The sequence below is a fragment of the Microcebus murinus genome, chromosome X, assembly GCF_040939455.1.
Source record: "Microcebus murinus isolate Inina chromosome X, M.murinus_Inina_mat1.0, whole genome shotgun sequence".
In the NCBI taxonomy this organism is placed as follows: Eukaryota; Metazoa; Chordata; class Mammalia; order Primates; family Cheirogaleidae; genus Microcebus; species Microcebus murinus.
The window spans coordinates 91,147,183-91,164,070 of record NC_134136.1 but is presented as its reverse complement, the minus strand read 5'-3'; the positions used below and the strand labels follow the sequence as shown (position 1 = coordinate 91,164,070).

General features: G+C 38.5%; 1 protein-coding gene across 2 annotated transcripts in view; it reads left to right on the top strand.

Moving 5' to 3' along the window:
* The first annotated feature begins 350 nt into the window (after positions 1-350).
* Positions 351-16,888, top strand: part of PIR (pirin) — a 95,360-nt gene continuing 78,822 nt past the window's right edge. The window contains exons 1-3 of one of the 2 annotated variants that reach the window (XM_012784765.2): positions 351-559; positions 2,446-2,576; positions 12,173-12,265. In XM_012784765.2, the coding sequence (XP_012640219.2) occupies positions 2,481-2,576; positions 12,173-12,265 (189 nt within the window). In that variant the 5' untranslated portion in view covers positions 351-559; positions 2,446-2,480. The remainder of the gene's footprint in view (positions 560-2,445; positions 2,577-12,172; positions 12,266-16,888) is intronic. The other variant, XM_012784767.3, reaches the window with a different exon arrangement.

Sequence of the window (16,888 nt, the reverse complement as noted above, 5' to 3'; positions counted from 1 at the left end):
TGAGGTTGGTACTATTATCACCACCATCTTTATGTTACAGAGGAGTATGCACAGAGAGGCTGAGCCACCTGCCCCAGGTCACACCAAGTGGTGCCTCCAAGTGGCGGAGGCAGCATTCGAACTCATGTCGCCAAGCTCCGCGGTTTGGGTGACAAGTAGACCCCAGTTAAAGACAGGTTTCCCACGAGCCCGACTTGGGGCCTTTGCCCGGATCAGAGCACCTTCCCCGGGCCGCACCCCACTCTTGGAACCCTGCGCGCCCCCAAATTGCCGAGTGCGCGTCTCTTCCCGGCGGGAGGTGCGCAGAGGCCGAGCAGCGGGGAGGGGCGGGGCGCGGGGAGCTGCGCGGCCGGCTGTAAACAGGGGCGTCGCCCCGCCCGGGGCCCCCGAGACCCGGAGGCTCCCGCCTCCCGGAGGCCGCCGGTCGCGAAGCGCTGAGTCACGGTGAGGCGACTGGCCCGGCGCCCTGCAAACCTGCCCGCCTTGCGCTCGCTCGCTCCGGCCGTCTCCCGCGTGCCCCGTCAGCCGCCACAGAGGCTCCGGGCGCCGCCACCAACGCGTGAGTACCGGGGACGCGCGGGGCTGAGCGAGGTGGGGGTGTGCTGGCAATCAGTTTGCAAAATCCTGCCTTCCCCAGCCCGCTTTAGACTCCTAGGGGAGGTGACAAGAGATGCTTAAATAGTACTTTGAAATTTGGTGCAAGCGGTAGAAGGCTTTTCTTCTTGCAAAACACTGGGATCTGTTAAGTACCTCATTGGTTGTTCACATGAATAGAATTTAATTGTAGGAGTCTGGAAGGCCCCAGAACTAGTCTAGATAGAGATAAAAATATTTCCTAGTTGCTTTTATATAGGCGATGACAGGCCTGTATTGCTTTGAACATTAAGGTCGTTCCTGTGCCCCACATTCCATCAAATATTTATTGACTACTGTTTGAGGAGGATACATTTTAGGATAGGCCTTGACTAAGTAGAGGGTATTGATGAATAGAGCCCCTCTGAATAATAGCAGCTAACATTCCCATAGCACTAACTGCACCCCCTTGAGGTAGACATCTTATTACTCCCATTTTACAGATAGGAAAACTGAGGCACAGACAGCCTCAGGTCACACAGCTGGTATGTGGTGAAGCTACAATGCAAACCCAGGCTGCCCGGCTCTGCTTTTTGCTAAAGCACCTGTCTTGGTTTCAGTAGGAATCTTTGAAGGAATTGATTGTATTTCACTTGAAGAAGAGATTTAGGGGATTGGGGCTACTGTCTCCAAATACTTGAAATGGAAAAGGGATTGGTTATATTCGTTCTGTGATAGTGCATTGGTTAGAACTCAGACCTGTCCAAGAGGAAACACTTTTGAATAATAACTCAGGCTATAGGTCAGTCCTGAAATATGAGGTGCCTTGTCAACGGCAGCTCGTCCATGACTTGCCAGTGCTCTGCAAGACTTCACGAGATTTTATGGCCCAGAATATGGTCTATCTTGGAAAAAAAAAAAAAAAAAGCCTTCATGAGAAAGTGCAACGATTTCTTGCCTGAGAAGTTGGCCCTAAACCAGGGAGAGATGGGTCTTTGAATTTAATGACTCTCAAAGATCCCTTTCAATGTCAAGATCTTCAGCAGGTTCCAGTGAGAGTCATGGACCTCTTGGTTTTTCTCCGTGTTCCCCATGGTTCCCATGCAAATCCCCATCTGTGAGCCTCACGGGTAGCCCCTACCTCATGGGATGGCACTGGGGAGTGTGAGAAGGTTGACAGAGTTCAATGAGATAAAGCAGATAAATTGCTCATTAGAAGTTTTTAGTTAAGTGCTTAATAGATCTGTTACAGCCATGCCTAGATTAATGAAGGAGATATATTCCGAGGAATGCATCCTTAGGCGATTTCATTACTATAGCGCGTATTACACAAACCTAGATGGTAGAGCATATCACACACCTAAGCTGTATGGTATAGCCTATTGCTCCTAGGCTACACACTTATACAGCAGGTGACTGTACTGAGTACTGGAAGCAATCATAATATGATGGTAAGTATTTGTGTCTCTAAACATATCTAAACCTAGACAAAAATATGGTAAATATATGATATTATAATCTATAGGACCACCATCATATATCTGATTCATCACTGACCAAAACAGGTCATTAGGCAGTACATGACTGTCTTGCTAACTTTTGTACAAGGTGACTCTAGCATTACATTAGATAACAATTGTAAATAATTGGTGGAGTACTGGGCACCTAATAAGGACTCATACATGTTCACCATCATTAGTATTGTGTTAAAGCGTCTAACATAGGCCCTGTACATACTAAGCAGTCAATAATTGGAGCTGCTACTATTTTGGGAGTCTAATTTTAATATCTTTTATTTTTGTGGTCTTTGGATATTCCTTCTCTTTTGACTTCTTTTTTATTATCCCTCCTTTTGTCCTCCATCTTCTACAGCTCAGCATCAGAACACTCTGTTTTTAGACTTCGACATGGGGTCCTCCAAGAAGGTTACTCTGTCCGTGCTCAGCCGGGAGCAGTCAGAAGGGGTTGGCGCGAGGGTCCGCAGAAGCATTGGCAGACCCGAGGTATGCTGGTTGGGTGGCTGCTTCTTGCTTTCTTTTCAGAAGGGACTGCTGGGACATTGATAGTGACTTGAGAATAGGGGGCCAAGACAGTCATGAGCTGTCCTGTGGGGTGTGTAGGTGCAAACTCTAAATTTTGCAATGGGTCCAGCAAGACTTCTCTAAACCAGAAAAAAAAAAGAAAAGAAATAAATATATTTTGCAATGGGGGCCCTATGCAGACCAGCCCTGGCCCAAAGGGGATTCCTGTAGTGTGGATATAGAGATCTTGGGCAGAAGGTGCCGCTGAGCTTCATGACGTGTCCCTGCTTCTCTCTGCTCATCCGCGCCCTGCCCTGGGCTGATCTGCTATCTGCCCCAGCATCACCAAACATGCCCATGTGACAGTCCCCAGGTTTATATGCCCACACCTCAAAGCACCAGGGAGTAGCTCTGGTTCCCAATTCCAGATGCCCAGGAGAGAGAATCTGATTGGCTCGGCGTGGGTCAGATCTCTACTTCTGGCCAATCAGACATTGCCAGGGATTTGGATTCTGGGAGAGACTGCTGGCATCCAACTCTATAAACTCCCCCCCCCCCCCCGGTGAGGGGCAGGTGTAGATGGGGACTAGCTTTCAGGGAAGGTGATTATAGGTTAGATAGATGTCTTTCAACATTAGAGAATGTTTTCATTTGAATAACATGGGAAAATTGGGATTTGCAGGAAAAAAAATCTTATATACACAAAAAGATATCAGATGGCAGTCATAGCCCAAAGAATATAGCCCCCAGCGCCATACCAGATTTCAAAAAAAGTTTTGAATAAAAAGAAATACATTAGGGAAATGGATTCCATTTTGAAAAGTGAGGCTGGGTTGTCCCTCCTTTTAAACTCTACTTTGTTATTTTCATACTACTTTGTTGCTAGACCTAAGCTTTATATCACCCGTTACGTAATGGTTACTTTCTCTACTTTTTCATCTTTGAAAGGTGCTTGTAGGATTTTAAAAAATTCATGGCTTTCCTTAGTGAGTGCTGACTTACATTGTTGATGGATTCAATGTTTTTAAAAATATATTATTTGTTTTAAGTTGACAAATAAAAATACATATATTTATGGTATACAAGATGATGTTTTGATATCTGTATGTTGTGAGATGGCTAAATCAAGCTATTGAACATATACATTACCTCACATACTTATTTTTTTTTGTGGAGAAGACACTTAAAATCTCTCTTAGTAGGATGGGCACGGTGGCTCATGCCTGTAATCCCAGCACTCTGGGAGGCCAAGGCAGGAGGATTGCTTGAGCTTAGGAGTTCGACACCAGCCTGAGTAAGAGCAAGACACTGTCTCTACTAAAAATAGAAAAAATTAGCAGGCATGGTGGTGTGTGCCTGTAGTCCCAGCTACTCTGAAGGCTAAGATAGGAGGATCACTTGAGCTCAGGAGTTTGAAGTTGCTGTGAGCTATGATGATGCCACTGCACTCTACCCAAGGCAACAGAGTGAGACTTTGTCTCAAAAAAAAAAAAAAAAAAAAAAGAAGAAGAAAAATTCAAAATTCTCTTAGTAAATTTCAAGTATACAATACATAGTTATATATTATTGTCACCATGTTGTGCAATAGATCTCTTGAATTTATTCCGCCTGTGTAACTAAAACTTGGTATCCTTTGACCAACATCTCTCCACCCTGCCTCTCATTCCTTGGTAACCACAATTCTATTCTATGCTTTTATGAGTTCAGTTTTTTTAGATTCCACATATAAGTGTGAGCATGCAATATTTGTCTCCTGTGCCTGGCTTATTTCATCTAGCATAAAGTTGATTGGCCACTGAGGCAGAGGGAGAAGTGTCAACCCAACTCTCCATCAGCCCCATCAAATTTCCCCTTGTGTGCCTTTGTGGTTTCTCTTTCCAACACTGGCTTCCTGCTTATCCAAATGTTTTTTGAGGTTCATCAAACATTGTTTTCTGAAGGGTACACACAAACAGGCTTATTCTAAGGGCTAAATGCACAGGAGATGCTGGGGAGATGCAGATGGAGGTGGTGTCATATTCTACTAGGTTACATCACCAGCAGAACAATTGGAAAGAATTCTGGGACCCTGGAGACACCTGTCAGTAAACCACTGTTAAATGCTGAGGATAGCTAATACTTTAATTAGTCCATCTGTCAGGAACACAACTGAGAATTTCTTAATTGTTTTTGTCCTGTGAACCCTTTTGGTAGTCTAGTGAAACCTACCAATTACTTTTCACAACAACGTTTTAAAATACATCAAATAAAATAGATAGGATTACCAAGGGAAACTTTTATACTGAAATATGGTTAACAAAGTTAAAAAACTGATTTCATAATCTAGTAATTTTACATTAAATAACAAGATTTGGTGGCAGTTCTAATAACTCCCTAATTTCAAAGCTGTGAGGAGCGTGAATGACGTTGCAATGTGCCTACTCACAACTGTAATGTCATGTGAAAATGGCTTTGATTTCTGTTGGTGACAAAGTCACAGGTACTACCATGTTTCCCCAAAATAAGACCTACCCATAAAATAAGCCCTAGCAGGATTTCTAAGCATTTGCGCAATAGAAGCCCTACCCCAAAAATAAGACCTAGTAACGGACGTGGTTACGCAGCGCATCTGCACAACCCATGCATGTCGTCGCGGAGCCATAAAGAAGAGGAGCAGCCCTTCTCATCTGTCCCATGAAAGCTCTAGTGCTCAACATGAGAGATTGGGGCTGATGGTTCTAAAGGAAATAGAGTCACAAGAAATTCAGGATGGAATTCGGGGTTTGGAGAGTTATGATGATATTCCAGAAGAAGATGACTTAACTATATTCGAATCAATGTAGATTGTTGTACTGTACTTAAAAAAAATAATACATCCCCTGAAAATAAGCCCTAGGGTGTCTTCTTGAGGAAAAATAAATATAAGACCCTGTCTTATTTTTGGGGAAACATGGTAGGAATTTACTGTGGTTCATTGACTACATTCATAATTGAAGAAAATGTTCAATTTCAGTCTGGAGATGGTGGTGATGGTTGTACAACAATGTGTATTTAATGCTGCTGAATTGAACACTTAAAATGGTTAAAATTCTGCATTTTATGTTATGTATATTTTACCACAATAAAAAAAATCCAGAAAAAAATTGAGTAGAGGTTAGTGAGAATAAAGATGTAATTTTTTCCAGTCTAAGTTCACAGTCCCCCTAAATTCTATACATAGACCCAGATAAGAGTCCTTGGCTGGAAATCTGTGCTTTAAAGACCCTCATATTCAGTTCTCCTGTGTCCCACGTATAACTCTACCCTAAGGAAAAATAAATGGATAGGAATCATTCCTAATCCCATCAACCTGGTTGAATTACTCTTAAGGCAAAAGGTGTTTGTTTCCATATAATTGTATATTTTATATCATGAGGATTATATAAGCAATTTTCTGTCCTAATTTTTTCATTTAACATGGTAGCATAAGGGCTTCCCATGATACTAAACATCATTTAGCTAGCTATGCCATATTCCATTATATGTGCATATAAATATTCTCTTACTCACAACACAGTTTTTAACCATTTAGGTTGTTGCCGTATTTTTTCACACTCTGCATGTTACCAACTTGCCAGAAAGTAGGCCCCTAGCCCTCCCATCAGCAGAGAATGAAACCGTCTGTCTAATGTCAAGGAGGTTACTTTTCAGACTCTCTGCACCAAGGCTTATGTCTCTGAAGAAATATAAGCTTTGGACCCCAAAGCCATTTTAGCATAGAATGTACAACTGTGCCCAGTATTAGTGGTTACAAGTGATTTGTTTACTATGACTGCAAATGTGGGCACTAGATCAGGTGCTCTTGGTTCATTGTTTCCAATCCTTACAATCTTCAAAGGTATATCTATATCTATATATATAGATATATATTATCCTGCAAGAAGAAAAAATGTATAATAAGGCATGAGAATTCTCAGCTTCTCTTCCTGCCAATCCCAGTTTGGTTCCTGGGTTTTTAATGAGCTGACATGGAGTAATGAATGACGGGACAAAATTGAATGCAAACAAGATCTGCTTGGTTGATTTTCACTAGAAAGGGCAGAGAGTTACCGGTAGAAGAGAAAAGAGTAAATCCAAAAGGGGAGAGGGGAAGAGGAGAAAAAGAAAGCACTGTCTCTAGATGCTTTGAGGTGATTTGAAGAGTTAGAGCGAGAGAAGATGGAATTATGGGAGGCATATATGGAGAGGGCTAAGGGGGATTCTAAATAGATCTTTAAATCAAAGCCTTTTTTGGTATTTTTTCAAGCATTCAATAAAGAATTTGAATTTATTTTTGATTACTTTTTAATGTTGGACTGGATGAAACACTGGGCTGAGATGGGCTACAAAGTGGCCTAGCTGTATATGGGTTACAGTCCATGTTTTAAAATGAAGAAAGCGAGACTTGGTTAGGTTAAAAAACTTGCAGTGTTATGTTTAGTTTGTATACATATATTTGTATGTGTTATATGTGTGTGTGCACGTGTGTATATGGTTTTTTCCATAGAAAGTGGAAACAGGAGAGACAAAAGCAGAAACCAAGACAAAGAGTTTTGTACTTTCATTTCTAATAATATGACAGAGTATATATCCTGAAATAAATGACTTCAAGAGGTTAGTGAAACAGAGTCCAAAAACAATAAGAAACAATAAGCAATGGAAAATCCAAACAGTTTCATTAGGATAATTGAGTCAGTACAGGCGGTCTCTGGGTTACAGACAAGATATGTTCCTGACAGCGTCTTTAGGTTGGATTTGTATGTAACTCAGATCCCTGATGAACGGCACATATATGGTAATAATAATAGCAACAATATTATAATGGCTCATATATGGTAATAATGATACAGTGTAATACTATAATAATAACACCCCTGTACTAAGTTACAGAAACTATTGTGCTCTTTCTTTTAATTCAAACAAACGGAACAGAAAAATAAACTCATATAAAAAGTTTAGATAGGAGATAGGAGAAATTTCAAAAAAAGAATATTAAAGGTTAACACCTAGTATTGCATCAACACTAGGCTAATAGGAAGGTTATGCATATTTTGACTTTCTAACCAAATCTATAATAACCTTTCCATTTCAATAATTAATCCACTACACTGCTTAGTAATAACTGATGCTTTCATTGCTTTTACATGTTCCATTACTCTCACATTATCCTTTTTTTTGCATTCGATTAATTCAATTCAGAATGTTTATTTTGAAGTGCATGTTTTTTCTTTATTCTTTTTTTATTTTTTATTTCAGCATATTATAGGGCACAAATGTTAAGGTTATGTACATTGCCCATGCCCCCCCCCCTCAAGTCAGAGCTTCAAGCATGTCCGTCCCCAAGATGGTGCCCATCTCACTCATTACGTATCCTTTATAATTGTTCTGGTAGTCGAGACATTGAAGCCTAATGCTTTCCCAGTGAATGATGGTGTCTGGCCTTTCTCTGAACACAATTATTTCTCCTTTCGTTTCCACTGTAATCACCTTTCTTTTTGCTGCAGGCTCACCTGGACTTGCAGTGCACTTTCGCTTTGAAGGCAGGGTCATCAGGGTAAATGCAGACTCAGAAAATCTGATAAAAAAGTTAAGACAAAAGTGATGTTATATGTAAGCGACCATATAAACAACAAGACTAGCTGCTAGTGTAAAGATGCTGCGCCATTGAACCACGTGGTTCAGTGCCATGTGGGTTTGTTTACATGCACGGAAGAAACTAGTTCCTGAATTATTAATTTAATTATTTAATTATAAATTATTCCTGTGGGGAGCCTTGGGAGCCTGTTCTTAAGTCTGCAATGCTGTTTAAACCAGGTCATCCATAACCCGGGGATTGCCTGTATTTTAAAAGTTTATAACACAGACAACAGGTCTAGATGATTTTACAGGTAAATGTTACAAAATATTTAAGGTACAGATAATTTCCATAGTGAACAAACTCTAGGGGATGAAACCTGTGGGAATGCTGCTCAAATCACTTTAGGAAGCTGACATTGCCCAGCTATCAAGACCAGACGAGGCCTGCAAGTAAAAGGATAACTACATCACACTTATGAAAATTGTGGGAATCATAAACCAAATATTAAGCAACCAAAAAAAGCAATGTATATTGACCTTGCTTTTGTAGTAACTGTTACCTACCATTTATATCTTAGTGTAACTCTAAAAGGTTTCATTTAAAGATTGCTATTTAAATATTCCTTGCTCTGATCTGATTATTTGCAACTGTCAATAATTTCGGACTGCTTTTTATAGGCCCATGGATCTCTAAGGGTTAAGTGAGAGTTCAGTTTGTGGTCTATGGGAGATAATATGACAAAAACAATGTGAAATTGTTTCAATGATTCTAAGCAAAGGATATCTGAATATTTAAAACAAGGGATTTAAAAGTCCCATTTTTTATAAAGGTATTACATTAAAATTTTTCCTAGTTCTGTAAGTTTTGATAAATGTATACAGTTAGCCACAGTTAAAATATAGGATGGTTCCATCCCCCAAAGTTCCTCTGTCCTCATTGTTGTCAACTTCTAACCCCCTAGCTCCTTCCTTGGTAACCACTGATCTGTTCTTAAAATTTTGTTTTTGCAGTAACTCATACCTGGGCTCATGCAGTATATAATCATTTTGAGTCTGGCCTCATTTAGCATGATGCATTTGAGACTCATCCATTTTGCATATGTCAGTAATCTGTTCCTTTTTAATGGATGTATGATAGTGTATCCATTCCCAGCCGAGGGACATTTGGTTGTTTCCAGTTTGGGGCAATTACAAATAAAGCTGCTATAAACATTCACATAAAAAAAAAGCAATGTATAAAAGAGATAATATATCATGAGCAATATCATATATTATCTGAAGAGAGCAAATTTGGTTTAATGTTAGAAAATCTACTTATATAATTTACTATCATGAAGAGATGAAAGAAGAAAGCATAGAAGTACCTTAATAGTGCAGAAAAACATTCAGAAGAAGTCAACATCCATTTATATTTGAACAACAACAACAACAATAAAAAACTCTAGGCCAGGCGCGGTGGCTCACGCCTGTAATCCTAGCTCTCTGGGAGGCCGAGGCGGGCGGATTGCTCAAGGTCAGGAGTTCAAAACCAGCCTGAGCAAGAGCGAGACCCCGTCTCTACTATAAATAGAAAGAAATTAATTGGCCAACTGATATATATATAAAAAATCAGCCGGGCATGGTGGCGCATGCCTGTAGTCCCAGCTACTCGGGAGGCTGAGGCAGAAGGATCGCTCGAGCCTAGGAGTTTGAGGTTGCTGTGAGCTAGGCTGACGCCACGGCACTCACTCTAGCCTGGACAACAAAGCTAGACTCTGTCTCAAAAAAAAAAAAAAACAAAAACAAAAAAAAAAAAAACCTCTAATAACTTCGTAAACTAGAAGTAGAAGGGAAACTCCTTAACCTTATGAAGAGAAGCTATAAAACATTAAACAACTTGGTTGGTTAGCAGTGAAACTTTAAAAAGCAATCTATGTAAAATCAGGGAAAAGACAAGGAAAAGACCACCATCATTTCCACTCAACACTGTTGTACAGTTGCTAGTTTATGCAAAAACAAGGAAAAGAAATAGAAATGATAAGGATTGGAAGTGAAAAAAGAATCTCATTATTTGTAAATTAATGGGTGTTGGTTGGAATATTACTCCCTCCCACCCTGTAATAGGATTATACACCCCCACCCATTTTTAGATGAACTCCAGGGATTGACTTTGGGCTTGGCCCTGTCACATACTTTGGCCAATGGTATCTGTTAATGTGATTGTGCACGATTGACCTGGCTTGCTTTTGCTCCTGCCCTTGGCCATGAGAGCAGCATGTCCTCAATAATGACCACTGTTTCAGACTGAGAAAGGCATGTAGAAGCCAGATGAGCTCAGCAAAACCCACAAAAACTGTAGTCTGCCACAGCTTTAATCTAATGCAAGCAAAAATATTTTTCATGCACTATTGGGCAAACATCTATTGATAAATGCACTGGTGATATGAATGTCTCAAAACCCAGAAGAAGCTATCTATTAATCATTAAAATTAATAAGAGCTTAGTAGTATTCAGAATCTCCTTTCTATTAATATTTCTAATTTCCAGCATCAAACTGTTCAAAATGTAATTTTAAAATGGTGCTTGCAATATAGTATCATTAAAAATTTAAGTTAGCTAGAAAAAAATTTTAGATATATGTAAAATTTTTATGGAGAAAATTACAAATCCTTATTGAAAGACATTTTAAAAGACCTCAATAAATGTAGATAACCATATTTATATTGAGGAAATATTGAGGAAAACTCAATATTATATAAATGCCAATTCTTCCCAAATTTATCCATAGATTCAAAGCAATTTCAATCAAAATACCAACATTTTTATTCATAGAATTTGATAAATTACATAAAATTTATGCAGAATGACAAATGGCCAAGAATAAGCAAGACAATCATAAAGATATACTGGTGACAGCCACATTTGTTCCCAATTCTCATTTGAGCTTGAGACTTATCTTCCGTTGCCTGCTAGCCTTCGTGCAATATAATGTACACTGATGATTGTTTTATTTATACAGAAAACATTTATGTAAATATTTCAAACTCAACGTGACTTAAAATGAAGTCACTGTGGCTATTTCAAGGCAGCTTCTTCTGTTCCTTTGAGCTGCTGGCCCTACCATCTTCCTAGAGCTGATGGCCCTACCATCTTCCTAGACACCATGGCTAGACATTTGGGAAGTGTCTAATGCTCTTGCCTTTTGCCTCCTAAATATCTACCCAGTCACACAACCTCTCTCCACTGCCACTGCCATTGCCTTAGCTCTGGCATTTGCCCTTGACCTGTTCAGACAATTGACATGACCTAAATACTCTGTCTCCTTTCTTCCTTTCCCAAACCATCTTCCACAGAATGAGCTTTCTTACTTGGATCATATCAACCCCTAATTAAAACGCATTACCTTCAGGATAAAATCCAAACTCCTTTAAGATTTGGCCTGTATCCTCTGCCCATCTCTCATCACAATTCCATGTGCATCTTTGCCCCAATAGAGTAGTTTCCTTGCAGTTCTTTAAGCATGCTAAGCTGTTTCTCTGCTCTTCCACCTGGAATATCCTTCCTTCTCCTTTCTCTTCTACTTGATTAATTCCTACATGTACTCCAAGACTCAGCTTAAGTGCCATTTTCCTGCTAGAACCTTCTCTGATCCCACCCTACTCTCATGTGTATAAAGTTGTCTTCTTCCAGAGCATTTATTGTCACATTGATTTTCTAGTCTGTTCTTCCATAAGATTATGAATCTGTTTAGAATACAGACTGTATCTTGTTTGTACATGACTATTTATATCTTAGGTGATTATAAAATATCTGTCAACTGTGCTTCTCAACTCTCGGACATAATTAGGGAATCCATGTGTATGTGTAAGTGTATAAGGAGTTCTTGAAAGCAGTTTCCATTGCAAAAGTTGCTCATGAAGCTATGTAGTTTTTGATGAGGTTTGCTAGATTTATTCAAGAATGTAGCCCCAGTTAGCATGGCTTAAAAGGCACATCTAATCTGCTGAATTTTATTTTTATTTCAGTTAAAAAATCTGGATCCGTTTTTACTGTTTGATGAATTTAAAGGAGGTAGACCAGGAGGATTTCCTGATCACCCACATCGAGGTTTTGAAACAGTAAGTACAATAATTTGACTATAGAAGTATGTGTTTTAAAAGCTGCTCTCACTTCTAGTAGAAAATTCAGTTTTAAAAACAATGAATAAAAGGCTAAGATTAAATTATAAGTTGCCGACTTCCTGCTATAGAATTGCAATATCTATACTCAAATTTAAATACTTACTGTTTTTAATATTCTTTGAATTTGCACCACTGGAGATATTTCTATTTGAGCAGTTAATAAAGAGTAACAATTGGCTTCTTAAAATACTTTTATAATTAAAATAATTTATTGGAGATAGAATAAGCTATTTAAGATGTGATTAAAATAATTTTATATAGAAAATCTGTTTCTATACAAGAATTCTCAGAAATGTTTACCCAATTATATAGTATTATAAACCCCAAAGACAATCTAAGAACTATATGAGTATTTATATTAACTTCTGAAGATTATAGAATGAAGGGACCAAACTATAATATCCTAAAAGTTAGGATTTTAAGGACATACATATACATTTACAAGTTTAATTGTAAAATTTATAGATTCTACTGAATACTAATTTTCAGTTTTAGTTAGATAAAGAAATAAAGATATATAATATATTAATAATATTGTGGCACTATCAGTGATTCCCATTCTCCATACATACATATATTCTGGGAAAGCTCAGGGATAGTTACTTCCTAGTTACAAGTTTAGCCATTTGCTTGGTGAGCAAAACTAGTATTCTTAGGAAACAGACCAGGGCTTGTTCAAGGCTTAGTGTGTTTGCAAAGCCAATAAGTGAATGAGTAAATATTTACAGAAGGCTGGCGACATGCAGGTGCTGGTGTAGGGTGATCTTCTGTATGCTGGGGTGTGTGCTGTGTGTTGGGAAGTGTGGGTAGAAGGCAGAGGGAGGGAGGCTAATGAAGAGTGGGGCATGATCCCTGCTCCCTTCCATGTACAGTCTGGTTAAGGAGGTGAAAGATGGACAGGGAAGGAGTGCACCACTGCATTGTAAAGGTAGAATGGGCCAAGAAACTTCTGGAAGCAGGATCCAGGATAGTTGGACCCTTCTACCTTCCTCAGTTAGACATTCACCTTCCAGTTCCCTTTTCTGCTAACACGTTGAAGGTGCTGTGCCTTGCTTTACAGCAATAATGGAAGCCATTCCTTTCCCCTACCCTACATTCATGCTGGATCCTGATCTTGTTCCTGAAACATATCTCCTTTCTGTGCTCTTGCTCAAGCTGCTTCTTGTCCACTCCATCCCATAGTTCCAGTCACAATCTTACTCATCCTTCAAGGTCTTTTCACATATCACTCTCTCTGTCAAGTTTTGCAGATGATCCTGAGAGAGTGTGTTTTCTCCTTCATTTGGTCCCCATAGCATTATATATTTTTTTACCAGTCTCATGTACATTATGCCTTTATGGTGGCCTTGAACATATTCTGTCTTGCATTAGAGTTGGGAATTGCCTCAACCTCCCCACACACACCCAAAGAGGACTGTAAATTGCTTCAACTAAGATCATGCCACACCATGTGAAGATGCTCAGTAACTACTGCCTGCATTTAACTGATGATAAAAAGCAATGGCTCTTGCTGAAGACAATGAATACATTAAATAAAATGAATGATGAAACATACTGCTTTCATTTCCATTATGGAAAGTGCTGTCTAGGGGGATGGTTTTATAGATTATAAGCTACTCAACTTTTTCTTTTTTTTTTTGAGACAGAGACTCACTCTGTTGCCCAGGCTAGAGTGCTGTGGCGTCAGTGCCTAGCTCACAGCAACCTCAAACTCCTGGGCTTAAGTGATCCTCCTGCCTCAGCCTCCCAAGTAGCTGGGACTACAGGCATGCACCACCATGCCTGGCTAATTTTTTCTATATATATTAGTTGGCCAATTAATTTCTTTCTATTTATAGTAGAGACGGGGTCTTGTTCTTGCTCAGGCTGGTTTCGAACTCCTGACTTTGAGCAATCTGCCCGTCTCAGCCTCCCAGAGTGCTAGGATTACAGGCGTGAGCCACCGCGCCCGGCTAAGCTACTCAACTTTAAACAACTCTGTGAAGGAGTTCAGCTGTATAATATTGGTGTTTGGCTCTCTCTTTTTTTAAAGATTTTTCCTTAAAACTGTAGCTGTAATTATTTGTGGATTCTGTATTCGTGAATTCACCTACTTGCCAAAATGTATTTGTAACCCCCAAATGAATACTTGTGGTGCTTTTATGGTAATTTATGAGTTGCTCACTGTGCATGTTGCCAGCTGAGGTTGAACAAGGAGATGCTCCGCTTTCTTGTTTTGGCTCTCATAATGTACGCAAGTGTCCTTTTCAAAGTCCTTTTCTTATTTAATGCCACGGTTTGAATATTTTTGTGCTTTTTGTTGGTGATTTCACTGTTTAAAATGGCTTCCAAGCATAGTACAGCGGTGCTGTGTAGTGTTCCTAAACACAAGAAGGGTGTGATGTGCTTTATGGAGAAAATATGTGTATTAGGTAAACTTTATTCAGGTATGAGTTGTAGTGTTGCTGGCAGAGAGTTCAATGTTAATCACCAGTATATATTAAATAAGATGTCTTTAAACAGAAACACACATAATACAATACATGTATTGATTGGTTGAAAAAATCATGACCAGAGGCTTGGAGGAGCCCAATCCTGTATTTCTCCTAAGAACAATGGTTTAGTAATTGCTAATTCAGTGATTATGGCAAATTTGTAGTATATAACTATCTCAAATGACGAGAATAGACTGTATGATTTTTTCCCCAGGAGTATAAGTAAGCCACACACTTAACTGTCTCTTAATAATGTGAACTTTAAAAGTCTGAAATTTAAAGCCAAGTCCACTTGTAGTCTTTCATCACCTCTTCTCTGGAACATTTTCCAAAGTATACAGGCTTGTTGTAAATTTTGAAAATTTTGACTCTTTAAAGAACAAAGTTACAATCAACAGTGATGTTATCTTACCATTCAGAAATAGCTGTTACTATTTTGATGCATTTTCTTCCAGTACTTTTTTCCTGGTATCATATTTATGTTTTGTGTCTTTTTTTTTTTTAACTTAACATTATATTCTTAGCATTTTTCAATATTCTTCAATAAATTAATTTTTAATGGCTTCCTTAAGCATTTGCCATGATTGTTGTACCAGTTGACATTACCACAGTGATGTACGAAGGTACCTGTTTTTCCTCAACATAACTAACACAATGTATTTACTTTGCTTTTCTTATCTTTGCCATTTTGACAAGTGAAAAATAATGCTTTATCATAGTTTAAATTTACATTTCTCTTATCTGAGTGGGGTTGATTTTTTTTTCATTTTAAAACATCTGTTCATCATACATATTTATATCCTTGGCTTGTTTTTCCCTGCTGAGTTGCTGGTATTATTATTATTGTTTTGTGGAAGCTTTTTATATATTAAGGAAATCAGACCTTCTCAGTGATAGGAGTAGCATTGGTGTTAAGTGGGATTAGATTTGTTTTATTAATATATGCTTCCAAAGGTAAACCTTTGGATATAAAGCATAGATACAAACCAATAGAAGAAAGAACTTTCTAACAATTACTTATGCAAAGATAGAATAGGCTCCCTGAATCAAAGTGGTTTTCTTAAGCCTGGAGTAATATAACCATGCACTCAATGTTCATGTAATGGGTATGTTGTCAGGATCAATGTTCCTCACAATAGTCAGTTCTGTGCTAGAGCTCACATTTTTTAAATAAAAATTAAATTATTTTCTACTAACATAAATATAAATATAACTAATATAATATTTTGAGTGCATGCTCACACTTATTTAAACTGATAATGAACATGCTTGAAGCTCTTACTTGAGAGGGGGGAATGGGCAATATATATAACTTTAACACTTGTACCCCCACAATATACTAAAATAAAAAAAAAATAAAATAAACTGATAATGATACATAATCAAAGAAATGTTGAGAATATTATTCTTTAAAATTCCTATTATCTCAATGACCCATGAACCAGCAGTGATATCACCTGTAATCTCAGGCTCCACCTCAGAGCTACTGAATTAGAATCTGCATTTAAACATCATCAAGTGATTGATATATACATTAAAATCTGAGAAATGCTGGTCTAGATGACCCTCCAAACCAGCAATATGATTCTGTAAGAGTGAGAACCTGATTTTACTAAGGTTAATGGCTAACCATTTTTTTAAACTTAATGCATAGGTTTGGATAGCTATATATTTTCTGTTAAAAACTTGCTTATACATTGAGGAAGAAGGCATATCCTGGAAAAGGAGGCACAGTTGGTGGTCACAAGACAAAGGGAGAAATGCGTTAAGTTTTTCCTGCCAGGAGTTTGGACTCTGGAGAGGATTGTTTTCAAAGGGCCTTTGTGGTGAAGGGTGAAATAATTTTACAGTTACCCTATTTCTGATCAGGCTTGATAATGTTATTTGTTTAGGGTGAGTATAAATGATCAGAAACAAAGAATAATCTGAAAAATAGGCAAGCCTTGCCAAAGTTTAGCTCGAAAGAGAGGTACTTATGTAATAGTTTAGACACCTTTGATGAACCTTTCACCTACCTTGAGAAGAAACGTGTTTTGTGCCTTTCAAAGTCACCCTTAAATGATTAAAAGCCTCGGGACTTTTCAAG